The sequence below is a fragment of the Heteronotia binoei genome, chromosome 1 (genome assembly GCF_032191835.1).
Source record: "Heteronotia binoei isolate CCM8104 ecotype False Entrance Well chromosome 1, APGP_CSIRO_Hbin_v1, whole genome shotgun sequence".
NCBI lineage: Eukaryota > Metazoa > Chordata > Lepidosauria > Squamata > Gekkonidae > Heteronotia > Heteronotia binoei.
Genome location: NC_083223.1, coordinates 133,167,184 through 133,188,400, shown reverse-complemented (window position 1 = coordinate 133,188,400; position 21,217 = coordinate 133,167,184). Strand labels below are relative to the sequence as shown.

The 21,217-nt window shown below is 45.0% G+C and overlaps 1 protein-coding gene across 1 annotated transcript; it reads left to right on the top strand.

Moving 5' to 3' along the window:
* The first annotated feature begins 1,728 nt into the window (after positions 1-1,728).
* On the top strand, positions 1,729-20,164 carry ZBTB2 (zinc finger and BTB domain containing 2). Its single transcript, XM_060240849.1, has 3 exons — positions 1,729-1,970; positions 3,704-3,886; positions 17,124-20,164. The coding sequence occupies exons 2-3, from the start codon at positions 3,714-3,716 to the stop codon at positions 18,487-18,489; spliced, it is 1,539 nt and encodes a 512-aa protein (XP_060096832.1). The 5' UTR covers positions 1,729-1,970; positions 3,704-3,713; the 3' UTR covers positions 18,490-20,164.
* Positions 20,165-21,217: the final 1,053 nt, after the last annotated feature.

The following is a 21,217-nucleotide window of genomic DNA, read 5'->3' as shown; positions in this document are numbered from 1 at the left end:
AACCTACCTCATGGGTATTGTGAGGATAAAGTGGCAGAGAAGAAAACAATGTACACCCTAAATTCCTTGGCAGAAAAGGATAATGTGTTTATTTACATTTAAATAAAAGATGCAGAAAGGAAATAAAGAACAGTTAAAACAACACATAAGAACTGTGGCTATACTTTATATCAAAACAAGTTAAGCACCCAATGTACAAATCAGAATGGTACACATTTGGTTTTAAGCCTTTTCAAATCTGTTGCTAAGGCAGTGAAGCTCAAGCATTTAAAACAGTGTGGGTTTTGTAGATTGCAGTCTGAGGTTCCATAACCCTTTAATAAAACTAGTTTATAAATTCCAGATAAAAAATAAAGGATACTACACAACAGAACCTCTAATACTTAGGCACTCTTATCTTTTCCAACACAGAATCTTTCCTCTAAATACTGGTACAAATGTTTACTAGACAACACAATCAGAACAAGTATTAAATTTGCTTAAACCAAGATCTAAGAAAAAAATATTCTACAAGCCTACTTACTATCACTAAATCTCATTACCAGAGAAAAATACGATCAACATCATGCAACCAGCAAAGGTGCTTGAAACTTCTTGCAAAAAGGTGTGTGTATATTATAAGCCTTTGGGGGCTTTGGCCAGGGGCAACAAACTGATACTGATGCAGATTCAGAAACATATGTTTCAAGATGCACTAACCAAACCATTATATGCAGGAAAGCAATGGGACTGTGCCTAATTGCTGCAAACCCTCAAGTGTGCTTGGGATAAAATTCCACTGAACTCAGTGAGACTTGCCTCTGTCTGAACATGCCAAGTAAACACCACTGCAGCAATACTGTAGGCATTGTCTCTTTCTGACCTGAGTGTCTGTTACTACCAGAAGAACCCTGTTCGCTTTGATGCAGACAGAGGTTTACTGACATTCAGAGTAATGCCACACTTTGTCTTAAAAGAAAGTTAAGAACGAGAATCTTAAATGGGAATTTAATATTATTCCTAGTTTCTTCACTTTCCAGATGTGAACATGCATGCAGACATGAATATTTACAACTGAAATTTAGTATCCACCAAAGCTCCAATAATTTCAATATCTAACTGTATGTAACTGTACTGTGATGGATGTTTAGTGTGTCCATCATGGCAAACTATTCTTTCAGTTAGCAAAGTAATTAGCTGTGCACTGTCATGGTCAGCGCTGACCAATGCGAGCAAAACTTCACAAAGTCGAGACCATATTAATTGGCTTTAGCCATACAGTTAAAAATACATTCAGAATACATAACTTTCAGCATCCAACCACCAATCTCTGTGCCATAAACAAAACGTAAAAGCATCTAACTAAAAGATGGAAATTACTATTTTTAAATGTCCATAAATATACTATAGGCCATTAAGGCTAAAGAATCACCCACTTCAGATTCCTTTTTTAACCTCAAAATATAAATACATAAATTTTGTTTTGGCCACCTCATGGCAATTCCCTCTCTCTTGTTTGTGATGAGCGAGGGGAGGGGGAGGCAAAGGCCCAAGGTTTGAAGATTCAATTCTTGAAGCCTCAACGCAGATCTCAATGGAATCTGCCCTGAAGAGCCGCCCGCTCGGTTCTCCCGGCCGCCGTGGCGAGCTGCACGGCTGGAAGAGCTCAGCGCAGCCGGTGCGGCCTGCATGCTGCTCGCTGGAAGCGCGGCGCGCTCCAAGAGAGGCAAGGCGGAGCGGGCAGGGAGGCGAGGGGGAGGGGAGGCTCCTGCTGCTGTTGCCGCCACAGCTCTCGTCGCCGCCTCCCCTCCCCCTCCTCTTGTCTCTCCCCGGCGGGGGCTCCTCGCTACAGCCTCTCTGCTCCGCTCTCAGTCATGTGACCCTAACGTAACCGGACAGGAAAAGCCGCCGCCGCCGCCGCGCTGACTCCGTTGTTGCTGCTGCTGCTGGGCGCGCGGAGACGGCGGGGGCCCCCCGAGAGCGCGAGCCAGGTGAGCGCGGATTACCCCCCACGCTGGAGAGGAACCCGGGCGAAGGGAGCAGAGCAGCAGAGGGGTCGTGCGTGGCGGCGAGAGGGAGGCCAGAGCGCCTCCAGCCCCTCCCCCGACACCCACCATTGTGCGGCGGGCGGGCCAGGTCGGGATCCGGAGAAAGGGGAGAGAATGCTCCGAGGCCTGCAGGGGGCTGTTCCGGCTAAGCGGCCGGGGCCTCAGGAATATGGCAGGGGAGCAGGCGGTTCAGGGCTTTGGAGGGGGTCGTTGTCCCTGTCGGGGCCGGAGGGGAGCCACCGCTCTCTCCACCCCTGCTCCGGGGGTTGGTCTGAGACTGGCTCAGTCGTTAGCGCTTGCCCGCCCTCGCGCCGGTTTCCCTTTCCTTCCGCGCGCTCGCCAAGCTGCGAAGCGGCCTTTCCTTTTTTCTCACCAGCAGCAGCAACAGCCCGGCCTAGGAGGGGGAGGGGCGGGCGCTGAGGCAGCCGCGCGGAGCGGGAAAGGGAGGGAGGGAGGGAGAGGAAGGGAGGGGGGGCGGATGGTGGGCGGCTCCGTCTGCGTCTCCTCAGCAGCCTAGGCGGCCCTGGCGACAGCGGCGGATCCCGTCTCTCGCGCGCCTTAGGCGCCTCAGCTCGCTCGCGCTGCTTACGTCGGCTCTCGCTGTCGTCCGTCCTTCGTACGCCCCTCCTTCTCCGTGCGTCGCGTCTGCGCGCGCGCACGCGGCGGGTTGGCGTCGCGTCGTCTGCGGAGTCAAGGGGGCCGGGCCTGTGAAAGCCGGGGGCGCGCGGCCTCACAGGCTTCTCTCCCCTCTCCTCCACCCATTCTGCATGGGTAGCCAATGGGAAGCGGCGTCGCAGAAGGCTCTGCGTGATTCACCGAGGGAAGCTGAGGATGAGCCTTCCGGATAGAGAGATTCCAGTCCTCCACCGCTATAGGTTGCTGTTGCTTTCTCTGGCCCTCATTGACTCCTGGGAGCGTTTCGTGCGTTGTCTTCTCGAACAAGCGCACGCCTCAACGTGCCGCCGGCCGGCGCTTACAGGCAGTTTGTAGGCTGCCTTGGAAAGTCGGTGCTTGTCTGTGCGATGAAACGAGGTGTCTTGGTTTCTTCCTGGGTAGAATGCAATCAGACTTTACATCCTACGACTCGGCTTCTGTTTTTTGCACAGCCGAAAAGATTTCACTCGTCATGGCTGGAAAGCAAAGGGTCAGTTCACAGATAAATTACAATGATTTAAAGTTTTTTACAGAGTCGCTCTTTCATCCGAGTAGTTTTTTGGCTTGAAATAGCTGTGACTTTTAAGTGCAAGCGCCACTGTTTTCAGGTTTTGTCTTGGCAAGCTTTAACAAAAGCTTTTGCTGCAATAAATGTAAGTCTCTGAAGGTACCCATGGGGCTCCTGTTTTCTTGTGCTGCAAGCATCCTCGCTTAGCCTCTTGAAATCCATAGGAGAATACACTGATTTAGTGGAAAGTTGATCTCACTTCTCTCAATCCACTGTTGACTGAGTTCTCATATGTATTAGAAACCCTATTTCTCTTCTGTTAAACAATGTTGCCTTCACCCAATCCCTTAAACACTTGGTGCAGTTCAGATACTACAGAATTTTCTAGCAAATCACCAATCGATTCTAATATTCATGGCTCACACATCCCATTTTCATGAGCAGAAAATCACACCTTTGACCTTGATTTATTTTTAAATTAATTTTGTTTTCATAAACTTTATTTGCTTTGCAGATTTTAAAAGATGGATTTGGCCAACCATGGACTTATTCTTCTGCAGCAACTTAACGCTCAGAGAGAGTTTGGTTTCCTGTGTGACTGCACAGTGGCTATTGGTGATGTCTACTTCAAGGCACACAAGTCTGTCCTTGCTTCTTTTTCAAACTATTTCAAGATGCTGTTTGTTCATCAGAGCAGGTAATTATAAAGGGTTCTCTCTTTTTAAAGAGAGCTAATATGCACATTGTTGAAGGAATTGTGAAATTTAATGACATCCTAATGTGGGTTGCTTCATAATTCATAGTGAAAATTTCCAGTTTAATCCATATTTCAGTTAAGTAATTGTGAACTAGTTTGGTTTGTTCCTAATTGGTTTGTTGCTTTGGCAGAACAACTGCAATTCCTGAAGGTTGTCATTTCAGTTTAAAATCTAATCCACTGCACTTTTAAATCCATTGCAATAATACAAACAGTTGCTTGAACTACTGCAACAAAAATAATGATATGGATTTCCTGCCTGTGTAATCACAGCCTTTATAATGGAAAAAGGTAAAAGTCCGATCTACAAGGATCTTCATGCATTCATATGATTTTTACATTGCAATGAAATAAAACCAGTATTAATCTGTAGATCCTGTCTTAGACTATAGGCAGGACCAAAAAAATCATGCCTCCACAGATTCGTGGCGCCTCAGCAGTGCAAAAACAGGGTCCCAAAGAACAGATCCTAATGAATTCTTATGATTTTTATGGTGAAATGAAATCAAACCACCATCATGCTGTAGATCCTTTCTTAGACTATAGGCAGCACTAGACAAATGCCTCCATGAATCTGTGGTGCCACAACACTGAAAAAATGTTTCCAAACTACGGATCCTCATGATTTTTGCTTTGGGCCACCCCAAGATCACCAGCCAATCACATATCATGTCCATGGGTAGAGCTTGCACCACAGAAATCATAGATCCACAGCTTCGTGGCAGCACCAGAGACCAAAAACTTGGTTTTGAACCACGAATCCTCATGGATCCTCATGATTTCTGCTTTGGATCCTCCCAAGCCCTCCATCCAATCACATATCATGTCCATAGGCAGAGTTTGCACCCCAAAAATCGTGGATCCACGGCTTCGTGGCAGCACCAGGGACTAAAAATCTTTTTTGAACCATGGATCCTCATGGATCCCCATGATTTTTGCTTTGGATCCCCCCAACCTCACTATTCAATCACATATCATGTCCATGGGCAGAGTTTGCACCACAGAAATCGTGGATCCACGGCTTCGTGGCAGCGCCAGGTATCAAAAACTCAGTTTTGGACTGCGGATCCTCTTGGATCCCCATGATTTCTGCTTTGGATCCCCCCAAGCTCTCCATCCAATCACATACCATGTCCATGGGCAGAGTTTGCACCACAGAAATCGTGGATCCACGTCTTTGTGGCAGTACCAAGGACCAAAAACTTGTTTTTGGACCACGGGTCCTACTGGTTCTTCATGATTTTTGCTTTGGGTCCAGCCAAATACACAATCAAATCAGATATAATCTCCATGGACAGAGCTCACACCACAGAAATCATGGATCCATGTGGTAAAACCACAGAGCAAAAACAAGGTTCTGAACCATGGATCCTCATGATATTTGCTTTGGTTCACCCTAGCATCACCATCAAATCACACATCCTGTTTATGGGCAGAGTTTGCACCACAGAGATCATGGATCCACGACTTCTTGGCAGCACCATGGCCCCCCAAAAATGGTTCCAGACCATGGATCCTAATGATTTTGGGCCACCACACAGCTTGCACCACAATAATCACGGGCAGATGGCTTTGTGGCAACACCAGTGTACCAAGCCATAGTTTTGAAGCATGTTTTCTCACGGATCCTCATGATTTCCGCTTTGCATCACCCTAAGCTCACCATCCAGTCACAAATCATATCCATGGGCAGGGTATGCACCATAGAAATCATGGATCCACAGCTTCTTGGCAACACCATGGAGCCAAAGTATGGTTTTGAAACATGGATCCCCGTGAATCCTCTGGGGTTTTACTTGGAGTCACCACAACATCACCATCAGATCGTGTATCATATCCATGGCACAACTTGTGCCACAGAAATCATACATCCGCACTTTCTTTGAGAAGCCATGCTGTAAAAACATGTTTTACCATGGATTCTCATTGATCTCTGGGGGTTTTGTGTTGGATGACCCCAATACCTCCATCATATCGCATATCATGCTGATGGTCATGGTTTACATCAGAAATGTCTTGAATGCAAGAGTTCATGATGACACCATTCTGCCAAAAGATGGTACTGAAGCACAGATCCTCTTGGATCCTCAGAGTCTTTGCATTCAATCACCCAAACATACCATAAAACACACCATAAGATATGATGTTCATGGGCATAGCTTGCTCTACGGCTTAGTGACAACACCATGGAGCAATTGCATGGTTCCAGACCATAAATCCTCATGGATCCTTATGATGTTTGCATTGATTCAGAAGGAATACACCATTAAATCACATAGTGGCCCCCCAAATTGTATTTTAATTCTGTACAGGAGATAGTGAATTAATTAATTGAATGCCTCTTGATTACATTATGGATTTGGATTGATTGATTGGATTATCTTTATATTATTATTTCATTAATCAAATTGGGCTATTAGAATCATAGAGTTAAAAGGGATTTCCAGGGTTATCTATCGGGAGATGGTTTGCACCTTACGGCAGTAGGGAAAAGAGTGTTTGGTAACAGCCTTGCTAACCTAATAAGGAGGGCTTTGAACTAAATTGTATGGGGAAGCGAGACAATAATTCAAAGCCTCGTATGATGCCAGATGATTTGCACCTTACGGCGGTAGGGAAAAGAGTGTGTGGTAACAGCCTTGCTAACCTAATAAGGAGGGCTTTAAACTAAATTGTATGGGGGAGCGAGACAATAATTCAAGGCCTCGTATGATGCCAGAAACTGGGGATAAGAACATTAAAGATTTGCAAAGAGTGGCGCATACACTAGGTGATGTGAAGTTGCAGGTTTGTATGGAAAATAAACCCTCGGGATGCGTAAAATGTGGATTCCGATGTCTCTACACTAATGCGCAGAGTATGGGAAACAAACAGGAGGAACTGGAAGTCCTAATAATATTATGACATAATAGGCCTTACTGAAACTTGGTGGGATGAAACTCACAACTGGAATATTAGGATCCAGGGGTACAACTTATTTAAAAGGGACAGACAAATGAGAAAGGGCAGAGACGTAGCGTTATATGTGAAGAAGGTATATACTTGTGAGGAAATATGTGAATCTGAACATGGCAGCTCAGTTGAGATTCTCTGGGTAAAAATGAAAGGAATAAGAAAAAACAGTGATATTATGGTGGGAGTCTGCTATAGACCACCAAACCAGGCAGAGGACTTGGATGAGATATTCCTACAACAGATTGGAAAGTTCTCCAAGAGAAGGGACATAGTGATCATGGGAGATTTCAATTACCCAGACATCTGTTGGGAGTCCAGCGCTGCTAAAAATGAAAAGTAGATTCCTGACTTGTCTTGCTGACAACTTCCTTTTCCGGAAAGTGAAGAAAGAAACAAGGGGATCTGCTATCTTGGACTTGATTCTCACCAACAAGGATGAATTGATTGAAAAAGTGGAAATAGTGGGCACCCTGGGTAGTAGTGACCATGTGATTTTGGAATTTACAGTCTTAGGGAAGGGGAAAGCTATACGTAGTCAGACTTACAGTTTGGACTTCAGAAAGGCAAACATTGAAAAACTTATTTATTTTATCAAATTTATATCTCGCCTTCCCCTAACGGGCTCAGGGCAGCTAACAACAGTTAAAAACTACATGGAATATTAAAAACAATATACAATAAAATTAATTAACACATTTCAACCATAAAATCCAAGATGCATGTCGATTTCTGAATATCTATATTTGTCCAGTGGGATTGTAAGTGGGGAAGGGCATTCCACAGAGCGGGGGCTATTGTTGAAAATGCTCTGGCTCTAGTGATGGGAAATCAAACTTCTTTCAGTCCATGAATCTGAAGATTTTGGGACCCTGAACGTTGTGCTCTCTGGGGCACATATGGAGAGAGGTGGTCCCGAAGGTTGACAGGTCCCAGGCAATATAGGGCTTTAAAAGTTATGATCGGCACCTTAAAATGAATCTGGAATGCCACAGGCAAGCAATGTTCCCTTTAAGCTGAGTTAGTGTGAGCTAGCTTACACATTTTTAGCCTCCAGCTCACACATTTCTGTCTTTGCTCAGGAAGGATGACCCCTGAGAACACTAATTTATGTAGTAGCTCACAACTTGAAGGCCAGTAGCTCACAAAGTATAATTTTTGCTCAAAAGACTCTGCAGCTTAGAGGGAACATTGCAGGCAAGCAGTGTAACTTAGAACTATGCTGGGTAAAATCTCATGGTCAGAAATACTATTGAAGAAGGGGGCTCAAGAGGGGTGGGAATTTCTTAAAAGTGAAATACTGAAGGCGCAATCACAGACGATTCCTATGAGAATAAAAAATGGAAGAAGCCAAGGTGGTTCCATAAACAGCTTTCTTAAGACTTGAGAAATAAAAAAAGACTCCCTTAGGAATTGGAAGGAGTCTATAACCAAGGATGAATATAAACAAATCACCAGTGCTTGTAGAGAAAAAGTTAGGAAAGCTAAAGCTCAGTATGAGTTTAGGCTGCCCAAAGATGCTAAAAACAACATAAAAGGGGTCTTTTCTCATGTTCACAGTAAGAAAAAGACCAAGGACATGGTAGGCCCATTGTGAGGGCAGGAAAATGAAATTGTAACAGGTAATGAAGAGAGGGCAGAATTGCTCAATTCCTACTTTTCCTCAGTCTTCTCTTCTTAGGGAAACAGTGCTCAACATGGCAGAAACAGAACATATAAGGAGGGTATGAAGTTCCAACCTAGGATCAGCTTAGGGGTCATATGTGAACACCTCATTTCTTTAAATGAAACTAAGTCCTCAGGACCAGATGAACTGCATCCAAGGGTTCTAAAAGAGCTTGTAATTTCTGAGCCTCTGGCTATTATTTTTGAAAATTCTTGGAGAAGTGCCGGAAGATTGGAGGTGAGCGAATGTTGTCTCCATCTTCAAGAAGAGGAAATAGGAGGATCCAGGTACTTACTGACCCATCAGCTTGACATCTATACCTGTAAAGGTTTTAGAGCAAATCATCAGTAAGTCCTGGAACATTAAGAAAGGATGGCTGTGATTACTAAGATGAAGATGATGAGGGATCTGGAGACCAAGTCCTATGAGGAAAGGTTGAAGGAGCTGGGGATGTTTAGCCTGGAGAGGCGGCAGCTGAGAGGTGATATGATCACCATCTTCAAGTACTTGAAGGGCTGCCATCTTGAGGATGGTGTGGAATTGCTTTCTGTGGCCCCAGAAGATAGGACCAGAACCAATGGGTTGAAATTAAATCAGAAAAGTTTCCAGCTCAACATTAGGAAGAGCTTCCTGACCGTTAGAGTGGTTCCTCAGTGGAACAGGCCTCCTCAGGAGGTGGTGGCCTCTTCTTCCTTGGAGGTTTTTAAAACAGAGGCTAGATGGCCAGCCGCCAGCGATGAAGATCCTGTGAATTTAGGGGGAGGTATTTGTGAGTTTCCTGCATTGTGCAGAGGGTTGGATTAGCTGATGCTGGAGGTCCCCTCCAACTCAATGATTCTATATGGAGAACAGCATGCATATTGAGAACATCATGTAAAGTGCCAGCTCTCGACTGGGGATTCCAGTTATCCAGGGCAGAAGGAGGTATAGCAGTGAGAGAAGGTCTTGGCATGGAAGGAGACAGAGATATGGACATGCTCGGTCCCCTTCCAACCTTCGTCACATCCCTCGAAACTTAGGTGAGAGGGCACGGGTTATATACTCCCCTTTAACACTGATACTATGCAATGCCAGGTCTATCAATAAGAAGACCAAGTCTCTACAAGACTACCTTATAGCTCAGTAAGTAGACCTGGCTTGTGTGACCGAGACCTGGGTACAGGAAGGGGAAACAGTTGCCCTGAAAGAGCTTGCCCCACCAGGTTTTTCAGTCTTGCATCAGTCTTGAACACCGGGGGCAGGTGGCTTTGTCCATCCATTAAGTTTTTTTTCTTCCAACCACTCCCCATCTTGAAAATCATCGGAATTGAATGCGCTGGCCTGGTGTGGGAGTCAGAGGTGATTCTGGCCATCTGCGTGGTGTACCAATTGCCTAGCTCACCAGCAGATGGCCTTCTGAGCCTGCTGGAGATGGTGGCCAGGTGGGCCTTGGAGTTCCCACGACCATTGATCTTGGGAGACTTCAATGTCCATGCAGACAAGCCTGCCCACTTCTTTTTAGGCTACGGAACTAATGTCTTCCATGGCAGCACTGGGACTCAAAAAAATAATCTCGGGCCCCACACATCAGGCATGCCACTCATTGGATTTGATCTTTAGCATGGAGTTGAATGTGGACCTAGCCTCAAAGGAAGATGTGCCTTGGTCGGACTATTTGGCTCTGAAGGCCTGGCTGGACATTTCCACTCTTCCCTGTCTGTGTGATGAGCTGGTTTTTGCTTGCCTGCGGAGACTTGTTGACCCTATTGGGTTCCAGAACGCTCTGCAGGATCCACAGCCCTCCTGCACCTCCTTAAATGAGCTGGTAAGGGACTGGAATCTCCATCTCACTGAAGCCATCGAAGAGATTGCACCCCGATGTTCTCTGTGCTCCTGTGCAAAATCATCCTCCTGGTATACAGAGGAATTTCGGGGAATGAAACAGGAGCACCAACAACTAGGGCGAGTTTGACAGTGTGCTTGTGACGAGATGGCTTGAACAACTCATAGGATGTTGGTGAAGTCCTATTAGATGGCAGTTAAGGCTGCGAAGAGGGAGTTCTACTCAGTCTCCATCGCATCTACTCTGCCGCTGGCAGTGACATCATTGTGCTGGGGGCATTGCGCTGGGAACGCTCTAGGAGTTGTGGTAAAACTCTGGTACCATAGAGTAAGTTGAAAGAGTCACACCTGAAACCCTCTAGAATTTGCAGTAAAACACTGTGGTGCTATAGTTTTTGCTGCGACTCCTAGAGTGTCCCTAGCACAATGTCCACTGCATGATGACATAACTTCTGGGTGATGTCATCATGCCAGGGACAGCACATGATGACTGGGCTCTTTGGGTGCAGGGATACTTCCAGTGGCCTGCTCCCTGCGGCCGAGTTGGGGCCTTCCGGGCTGGGGGATCCCCCGCTCCCCATGGGAACTTGGCAGGCCTACTCACACCAAGCTCAAATGTTTAAAATAATTTGGTCACTAAGATCCCTCTCAACTAGAGGCTCAACGAGAGGAAATAATTTGGCTATTAGTACTGAGGGGTTCATGAGCTTTTTCGCGGATAAAGTCTTGTTGCTCCGAAATGACCTCACTGCCAATTTCAAGTGAATAAATTGGAGGCCCCTTGGCCGTCTTTGGGTTCAATTTATGACTCTTTCTACTTGCTGTCTTCTGCTGATGTTAGGGTCCTGGGAGCTGATAGACCTACCACTTGCTTACTAGACCAATGTCCTTCGTGGCTGGTTAGTGCTGGTGATGTGAGGATCCAGGGCCATGAAGGAAATTATCAGCCTCTCCCTAGAAACTGGGATGTTTCCAGAGGGCCTAAAGGAAGCAGTGGTTGTACCACTCTTAAAGAAGCCATCATTAGATCCTGCGGATCTGGCCAGTTACCGCTTAGTATCAAATCTATCGTTTCTGGGAAAGGTAATTGAGAGAGCAGTAGCTGAGCAGCTCCAGGGCTTCCTGGAGGACACATCTGTGCTAGATCCATTCCAGTTGGGTTTCCACCCTGGCCACAGGACTGAGATTGTCCTGGTTGCTCTAATCAGATGACCTCCGAATGCAGCTGGATCAAGGCGGGTTGGCACTGCTATTATTATTGGATCTCACAGCAGCGTTTGATACAGCCGACTATGATCTGTTGACTCACCGCCTTGCTGACATGGGAATACGTGGCTTGGCCTTACAATGGCTTTCCTCTTTTCTCCACGGACAAGAACAAAGGGTGGCGCAAGGAGAGGATGTGTCCTAACGAAACCTTGTGGTTTGTTGGCTTCCTCAAGGGGCACTCCTCTCCCCTTGCCCAGCTGGTATGGAGTTTTGGGCTAGGGTGTCATCACTATGCGGGTGACACTCGGCTGTATTTGCTGTTCAGTGACAGATCGGCCTCAATCCCGTCATCCTTGGCTGTAGGTTTGTAGGCCATGGTGGGCTCGCTGAAGCAGAGTAGGTTGAAAGTGAACCACTCGAAGATGGAGGTTCTGTGGCTGGGGGGACCAGGGTTGGAGCTGGAGTGTAGGTTGCCTACTCTTGATGGGGCATCCTCAACACCGACACCAACAGTCAAGAGCTTGGGAGTGACCTTGGATGCCTCTCTTCCAGTGGAGGCCCAGGTCACACATATTGCTAAAACTGCATTCTTCCATCCAAGCCAAGCCAGGCAACTAGCTCGCCTCCTGCCTCGTTCAGACCTAGCCACGGTAATCCATGCAGTGGTCACCTCCAGAATAGATTACTGTAATTTGCTCTACGCTGGCCTACACTTTAACCTGGAAACTAGGGTAGCCAGTCCCCAGGTAGGGGCAGAGGATCCCCCTGTTTGGAGGTCCTTCCCCCACTTCAGGGTCATCAGAAAGCAGGGGGAGGGGGTAGTGTCTGCTGGACACTCCATTATTCCTTAAGGAGACTGATTTCTATAGCGTATAATGGAAAATTCATCCACGGCTATCTGGGGCTCTGCGGGGGCTGTGTTTTGGGGTAGAGACATCCAGTGCCTCTCCCCAAAATATCCACCAAGTTTCAAAAGAATTAGACTAGGGGGTCCAATTCTATGAGCCTCAAAAGAAGGTGCCCCAATCCTTGACTATTTCTAATGAATGGAGGGCATTTGAAACATGTGCAGTCCCTTTAAATGTGATGGCCAGAACTCTCTTTGGAGTTCAGTCATGCTTGTCACACCCTTGGTCCTGGCTCCACCCCCATTGTCTCCTGGCTCCACCCCTAAAGTCCCCAGATATTTCTTGAATTCAACTTGGCAACCCTAAATAATCCTGTTATAAGACGACCAAGGAAAACCTGTATTCTAGTATCACAAAAGAAAGGATGAAAGCAGACCATGAAACACAAGATCGCTGCAGAGATTTTCAGCAGGATGGGAGCTGTGAGCTCCATGTTGAGAAATCACCATAGGAACCAACTTTGGATTGGTAACACCATGAAAAGGGAGAGTGAGGTTCATCCTTCTCCCTTACACCTTTTTTGAGCCCAAAGAGCCACAGCCAGCATAACTTGCAGAACTGGGTGGGTTGAGCATTCACTGACATGCTACATGAAGATCCATGTTTCTACCAAAGTTTCTTTATAAAGCAGGTGTCACAAAATGGTGTTTTTTGTGCCATAGTTTGTGGACCCTGTTGTAAAATGTGATTCGATGTTGCGTTTCAGAGGCTCCAATCATAAGTATGAATCTGTGAGAGATCTGTACTTTAGATATCTGATTTCGTAATATGGTGGTGTGGAGATGATTCAGTAAACCTCCGTGCCATAAACAGTGGCCAGCGATGCGATAAGCGAGGAGATGTTGAGTTTGTGGTTCTCACACACAAAGTTTCGAAAACTCATTCTTTGGCATTCTGAGGATCCATGAGGATCTATGGTCTGGAACTCTGTTCTAGCTCCATGGGGTTGCCATGAACCCATGGACCCATAACTTCTGTGGTGCAGACTCTACCCATGGACATATACATGGTTTGATGTTGATGTTTGGGTGACCCCGAGCAAAACCCATGAGAATCCATGTGCTTCCATTGTGCAGGACCATTTTTTGCTCCGTGGTGTCACTATAAAACTGTAATCCATGGCAATGGGATATACCGTATTTTTTGGACCATAAGACGCACTTCCCCCCCCAAAAAAAAAGTGGGGGGGAAAGTGTGTGCGTCTTATGGAGCGAAGGTACATACCTTCCTCCGGGGGGGGGGGGCGATCTGCCTCCGCCTCTGATCCCGACGCTTCCCCCGCGCCTGCCTGCCTGGCTCCAGCTTCTTCCAGCAAGCGCTGGGATCGCTCCACGTGGCCCCACCGCAAACCCAACGCTTCGCGAGCGCCGGCTGTGGAGAGGGCAGCATGCTTCCTCCTTGCCTGCCTGCCTGGCTCCAGCTCTGAAGCTTAAAGCAAGCGCTGGGATCGGAGGGCAGAGGGATCAATCCTGGCGCTTGCTGTAAGCATCAGAGCTGGAGCCAGGCAGGCAGGCAAGGAGGAAGCACTTTGCCCTCTCCACAACCAGCGCTCGCGAAGCGCTGGGTTTGCGGTGGGGCCACGTGGAGCAATCCCAGCGCTTGCTGGAAGAAGCTGGAGCCAGGCAGGCGCGGGGGAAGCACTGGGATCGGAGGCAGCGGATCGCCCCCCAGCAGGAAGGTGCGTCCTATCGTCCGGAGCGCCTTATGGTGCGAAAAATACGGGTTGTGGCCATTGACATGATATATGACTTGTGGGGGAGCTTGGGATGATATGAAGCAAGAACAGAAAAATTTATTAGGATCCATGGTGCAGGACCAGTTTTTGCTCCAAGGTGTCACCAAAAAGCTGTGGATCCATGGTTTTAGGATATAAGTTGTGGCCATTGACATAATATGACTCCATGGGGAGCTTGGGGTGATCCAAAGCAAGAACAGAAAGATCTATTAAGATCCGTGGTCTGAAACCTGGCTTTTGGTCCCTGGCGCTGCCACAAAGCCGTGGATCCACGATTTCTGTGGTGCAAACTCTGCCCATGGACATGATATGTGATTGGATAGTGAGCTTCGGGGGATCCGAAGCAGAAATCATGGGGATCCATGAGGATCCGTGTTTCAAAACCAAGTTTTTGATCCATGGTGCTGCCACAAAGCCGTGGATCCACAATTTCTATGGTGCAAACTCTGCCTATGGACATGATATGTGACTGGATGGTGATCTTGGGGGGATCCAAAGCAAAAATCATGTGGATCCATGAGGATCCGTGGTCCCAAAACAAGTTTTTTGTCCCTGGTGCTGCCACGAAGCTGTGGACCCATGATTTCTATGGTGCAAACTCTGCCCATGGACATGAAATGTGATTGGATGGTGAGCTTCGGGGGACCCAAAGCAAAAATCACGAGGATCCATGAGGATCTGTGGTTCAAAACCAAGTATCTGGTCCCTGGCGCTGCCTCGAAGCCGTGGATCCACGATTTCTTTGGTGCAAACTCTGCCCGTGGACATGATATCTGATTGGATGGTGATCTTGGGGAATTCCAAAGCAGAAATCATGTGGATCCATGAGGATCCGTGGTTCAAAACCAAGTTTTTGATCCCTGGCGCTGCCACAAAGCTGTGGATCCACGATTTCTGGGGTGCCAAGTCTGTCCATGGACTTGATATGTGACTGGATGATGACTTGGGGGAATCCAAAGCAAAAATAATGAGGATCCAAGAGGATCCGTGGCTCAAAACCAAGTTTTTTATCCCTGGCGCTGCCACAAAGCTGTGGATCCACGATTTCTGGGGTACAAACTCTGCCCATGTACATGAAATGTGATTGGATGGTGATCTTGGGGAATTCCAAAGCAGAAATCATGTGGATCCATGAGGATCCATGGTTCAAAACCGAGCTTTTGGTCTCTGGTGCTGCCACAAAGCCGTGGATCTATGATTTCTGCCATGGACATGATATGTGATTGGATAATGAGGTTGGTTGGATCCAAAGCAAAAATCATAAGGATCCATTAGGATCCGTGGTTCAAAACCAAGTTTTTGGTCCATGGCGCTGCCATGAAGCCATGGATCCATGATTTCTGTGGTGCAAACTCTGCCCATGGACATATGTGATTGGATAATGAGGTTGAAGGGATCCAAAGCAGAAATCATGTGAATCCATGAGGATCCATGGTTCAAAAAAGGTTTTTGGTCACTAGCGCTACCACGAAGTCGTGGATACATGATTTCTGTGGTGCAAACTCTGCCCATGGACATGATATGTTATTGGATGGGGGGCTTGGGGGGATCCAAAGCAGAAATCATGAGGATCCATGGTTCAAAACCGTGTTTTTGGTCTCTGCCATGAAGCCATGGATACATGATTTCTGTGGTGCAAGTTCTACCCATGGACATGATATGTGATTGGATGGAGGGCTTGGGGGGTTCCAAACAGAAATCATGGGGATCCATGAGGGTCTGTGGTTCAAAATGAAGTTTTTGGTCCATGGCGGAGCCATGAAGCCGTGGATCCATGATTTCTGTGGTGCAAACTCTGCCCATGGACATATGTTATTGGCTGGTGATCTTGGGGTGGCCCAAAGCAAAAATCATGCGGATCCATGGTTTGGAAACATGTTTTTTCAGTGTTGTGGCACCACAGATTTGTGGAGGCATGATTTTTCTGGTGCTGCCTATAGTCTAAGAGAGGATCTACAACATGATGGTGGTTCGATTTCAGTTCACCATAAAATCATATGAATTCATTATTATCCGTGCTTTGGAACCCTATTTTTGCACTGCTGAGGCGCCCTGAATCTGTGGAGGCATGATTTTTGTGGTCCTGCCTATAGTCTAAGACAGGATCTACAGAATAATACTGGTTTTATTTCATTTCAATGTAAAAATCATGAATTCATGAAGATCTGTGTAGACCCCAGACCCCTTTATAATCAGGAATACGGAAGTCAAGAGTGTGTTTTCCATTCCAGTGTCTGTCTTCATATCCAAAAGCAGACTGAGTTCTTAGAATTTGATTTGCAAAATAATATTTATTAGGCAGTTAGATCTTAATCCAATTAAGTTTGTGTATCCTATTGCTAATTCAAAACCCAGGCTACCATGGTAAGCACTGATGAGGGAGAAATTGCTGGGTTTTAAAAATGTTCTTGCTCTTGGATATTTTTAATTTTAAAAAGATAGAATGCTTTTGTTACTTTTTCCTTGTACTGTGGGGGAAGGAACACATGAGCCAGAGCCTGCTTCAGTCTCACCATAAAGTTTCAGGGAGGTCAGGTACCTAAATGTCCAGGTACAGATGAGTTTTTGTTTTATTTTGATGAGTGAAAGATCTGTATAGTTATACAAAATTCACCTGTATTTTCTGTACCAAGGAATCTCTTGTCAACTTTTGTTTATAACTCTCCTCTTCTGAAACTGATTTTAATAGAAGTTATATGTTGTTTTGATTTCTAAAATCAAGGTACAAATTGTTTTTTCACAAAACATAATGTTTTCTTTAAAGATGGTTACATTGCTAAGTTCATATCAGTAGCAGCTTCCTAATTTACTTAAATTAGTTGTATTTCTACTTTTTCTGAAATACTTTTTGTTGATATATTAAAATATGTTTTTTAACATTTGCAGTGAATGTGTCCGTTTGAAGGCAACTGACATTCAGCCAGATATATTCAGCTATCTCTTGCATTTGATGTACACTGGGAAGATGGCTCCTCAGCTCATAGATCCTGTTCGATTAGAACAAGGAATAAAGTTTCTGCATGCATATCCATTGATTCAAGAAGCCAGCCTTGCCAGCCAAGGAAACTTTGCACATGCTGAGCAAGTTTTTCCACTGGCATCTTCATTGTATGGTATTCAGATAGCAGATCATCAGACAAGAAACCCCACAAAAACCACTTCAGCAGCTGACAAACCAGTGCGAGAACCAAGGCCACAACCATCCAGAGTAAACCAAGAACAGGTGCATGAAGGTTCTCAGTCATCACAATTACCACCAACAACTCTGCCTCAAGTGCCCCAGACAAATATGGCCCCTTCTGACCCACTGCAGTCTTCATTGTCTCCAGAATTGGTTCCGGCTGCTCCTCACTCTTCTCCACCAGGAGATGAAACTAACATGGAGGCCTCTTCTTCAGATGATCAGCCTGCTTCTCTCACAATAGCACATGTCAAGCCAAGCATTATGAAAAAGAATGGAAGCTTTCCCAAATACTATGCTTGCCACCTCTGTGGCCGAAGATTCAATTTGCGTAGTAGCTTGCGTGAACACCTTCAGATTCACACAGGAGTGCCATTCACATCAAGCCAACATGGAGAAAGTAGTGTTCCTCTGTCTCTTTGTAACAATGCTCCTGAAAAAGATGCTATGGAAGTGCCTGAAGCTGGAATGATTAGTGACAGTGAGCTGCAACAGATCTCAGATTCGCCAATAATTGATGGACAGCAGCAAGCAGAAACACCACCACCCTCTGACATAGCTGATATAGATAACTTGGAACAGGCAGATCAAGAAAGGGAAGTTAAAAGACGCAAGTATGAATGCTCTATTTGTGGACGCAAATTCATTCAGAAAAGCCACTGGAGAGAGCACATGTACATACATACTGGAAAGCCTTTCAAGTGCAGCACCTGTGACAAAAGCTTCTGCCGGGCCAATCAAGCTGCTAGACATGTGTGTCTAAACCAAAGCATGGACACATACACCATGGTAGACAAGCAGACTTTGGAGCTTTGTACTTTTGAGGAAGGCAACCAAATGGACAACATGTTGGTACAGACCAACAAACCATATAAATGCAACTTGTGTGACAAAACATTCTCCACTCCCAATGAGGTTGTCAAACATTCGTGCCAAAGTCAAAACTCGGTCTTCACTCTAGAAGAAGATAGATCCATTCTGTTAGGAGGTGGGGATGGTGAAACCACAGAGAGTGATCACTCTGTCCTAGACTCTATCAAAAAGGAACAGGAAGCAGTGTTGTTAGACTGATTGAGACTAACATCATTTTTTTTAAAGTTCATTTTATTCATTTTTACTAAACTCTTCCCCTCCCCCAACTGAAATTACACTGACATGAAAAGAAGTCTGACCTTTTCCCAGCAAAAAGCATAAAATGAATAAAGAGTATTGTATTAAATCATAACAATTGATTTTAATACAGAGGACAATATGTATGGGTAATTCAGCTAACTATGTGACTATTGATAGAAAATGTATCTAACAAGTTCTAAGCAATTTTAGGCTATTTAAAGATATACTTGAATGCAATGGGATGCAAGATGTGAAGAAGACTGAAAAGAAACAAAATAAATATACAAAATAAATATATAAAGTACAGTTATTTTCCCTTCTGACAATTTGCCGTTTAAAGAAAGAGTAGCTTAAGATCCGGAATTCTTACAGTTCTACACTTATAAACTGTACAGTAGTCAATTTACAAAAACTCAGAAATCCCCATAATGAATGAAGGAAATTTCTTTGGTGCACAGGGTTGGGGTGTTGGTTTTTTGTTGGGCCTTTTTTCTTTTTTTTTGGTCAGGTGTTTGTTTCCAGATAACTTCATTGGCATTATGTTGATTTAAAAAGCCTAATACTAAAGCAGTGATTCCTGGCATACTAACTTGGAAATAAATCCCACTGAGAGCAATGAGACTTCCATTTCCAAGCAAATGTGTTTAGGATCAGATTTTTACGGAAATTGCAGTAATAATGTGATGGCAATCGTTTTATATACATAAAAAGTTTGTGTGTGTATACTTCATGTATATGCAGGTAAATGTATGCATGGATATTCCCAGACAAACTTTCTGAAGAACAGTTGAATAACTTTTAATGTCTGATATTGGGTCTTTTAAAAAATATTTTTAAACTTGTCCGGAATATATGCATTTTTTTGTCCTGCAGAATGGAAACTAGTGATGATAATGTTGCTGAATGTTGTCAACCAAGACTTGGAGGAAACCAGAGAAACCAAGCCCTGTGCTATGTTCAAAGTGTGAGGGAGTGAAGGTTCTGAGTCTTTCCAGGGTCAGAGGGGAAAAAACATTTTGGTTTATTCATCAAATCGTAATCCTGAGTAATCCTTGTTTACTTGATTAATGTGTAGGAATTAAGAAATCTGGTCTTTTGTTAAGCTACTAGTGTCTTCTTGAAACACTGCAGAGTAAAGGAAGAATGATGAAAATACATCATGGTTGGTTTTCTGGTAATACTGCAGTGTCAAGCAGGAACCTGTATGTTTTTTATGTTCCATTCCCATAGGCTCCTGCTGGGGAAAGTATGCAAAAAATAAGGGGGATGACATTAAATGTTTTTGCTCAGAATAGTATCGTCTGCAAATTTAAAATCAAGTTGCTGATTTTTAAATTTCTTTTTAATATATAAGTAACTGAATATACTCCAGTAGTATAAGAAAAAGCCTAAGTCAACAGGAGTGACTTTTGAACAGTTTTTTGTACTGGTGGCAAGGTTTCAGTTAGCTAAAGCACCCCGTCAGAAATGGAGCCAGTGTGTGTTTTGATTGGGGCTGGGGGAGAGGCAGATATAGCTCTGCTCTTGTATACACATTTTATTTGAATATCATCCTATTTTGTGTCTAGTTATGTTTTCCAGTTTGTAAGTTTTTATACATTATTTCACTTAATAAAAAATTGTATAAAATGGAGTTTGACTTCTATTTAGTTAAATGTGACTGAGTTAAGAGCTGATCTAGTGAGTAATGGTAGTTAGAGTGCTGGACTAGAGAGGATCTGGGAGACCCACTTTGCTATGCATAGTCACTGAGTGACCTTGAGCTGCTCACACACTCAGTCTAAGCTATCTCACAAGGCTATGAGAATAAAATGGAGGAAGAAAGTGATATTGTAAGGTGCTTTGTTTCCCCATTGAGAAAAGCAGAGTGTAAATAAAAAAGATAAAACATACTGCAGAGGATTTATGAATCAGTTCAGAGATCCCAGTATGAGTCAAAAGAGCCCTTCTGCTGGAAGCAGGACATACACTGAAGCAGCAGCTATTGATGATTTAGGCTGGGGAAGGGAAGACTTATAAAGAAGATGATATTTGATTTACACCCTGCCCCATACTCTGAATCTCAGAGTCTTAGAGAGGCTTACAATCTCCTTTATCTACCCCCACCCACAACAGACACCGTTTGAGGTAGGTGGGGCTGAAAAAGCTCTCACAGAAGCTGCCCTTTCAAGGACAGCTCTGCAAGAGCTATGGTTGACCCAAGGCCATTCCAGCAGCTGCAACTGAAGAAGCTGGGAATCAAATCTGGTTCTCCCAGATAAGAGTCCTGCACTTAACCACTATATCAGACTGGTTCTATACATTGTGCAGGTAACACTCTTGATCTGGTATTTTGTACTGGGAATGAGGAATGTAGTATAAGAATGGAGGAATTGATCATGATTCCTTGTGGGCAGATCACTATTTGGTTCAGATGTACAGGATATACCAAGACTTTGAAGATGTGTGTGGCCTATTAATATGGTTTGCCAGATGAATCTGAATGGCTTTGTGATGGCCCTGGGTTTTTTTTTCCTTTTGCTATGGTTGGTGCCCCTATCAATGTTCTGGCTAACCTCTGGAATGAGGAAATGTCCAGAGGGGTTGACATAATTGTTTCCAGGTGCTTGCTGTCATGTGTGAAGAGTCCAGGTAGCCCCTTGGTTTACAGAGGAGCTGCAGGCGGTGAAAAGATAGAAGAGATGAC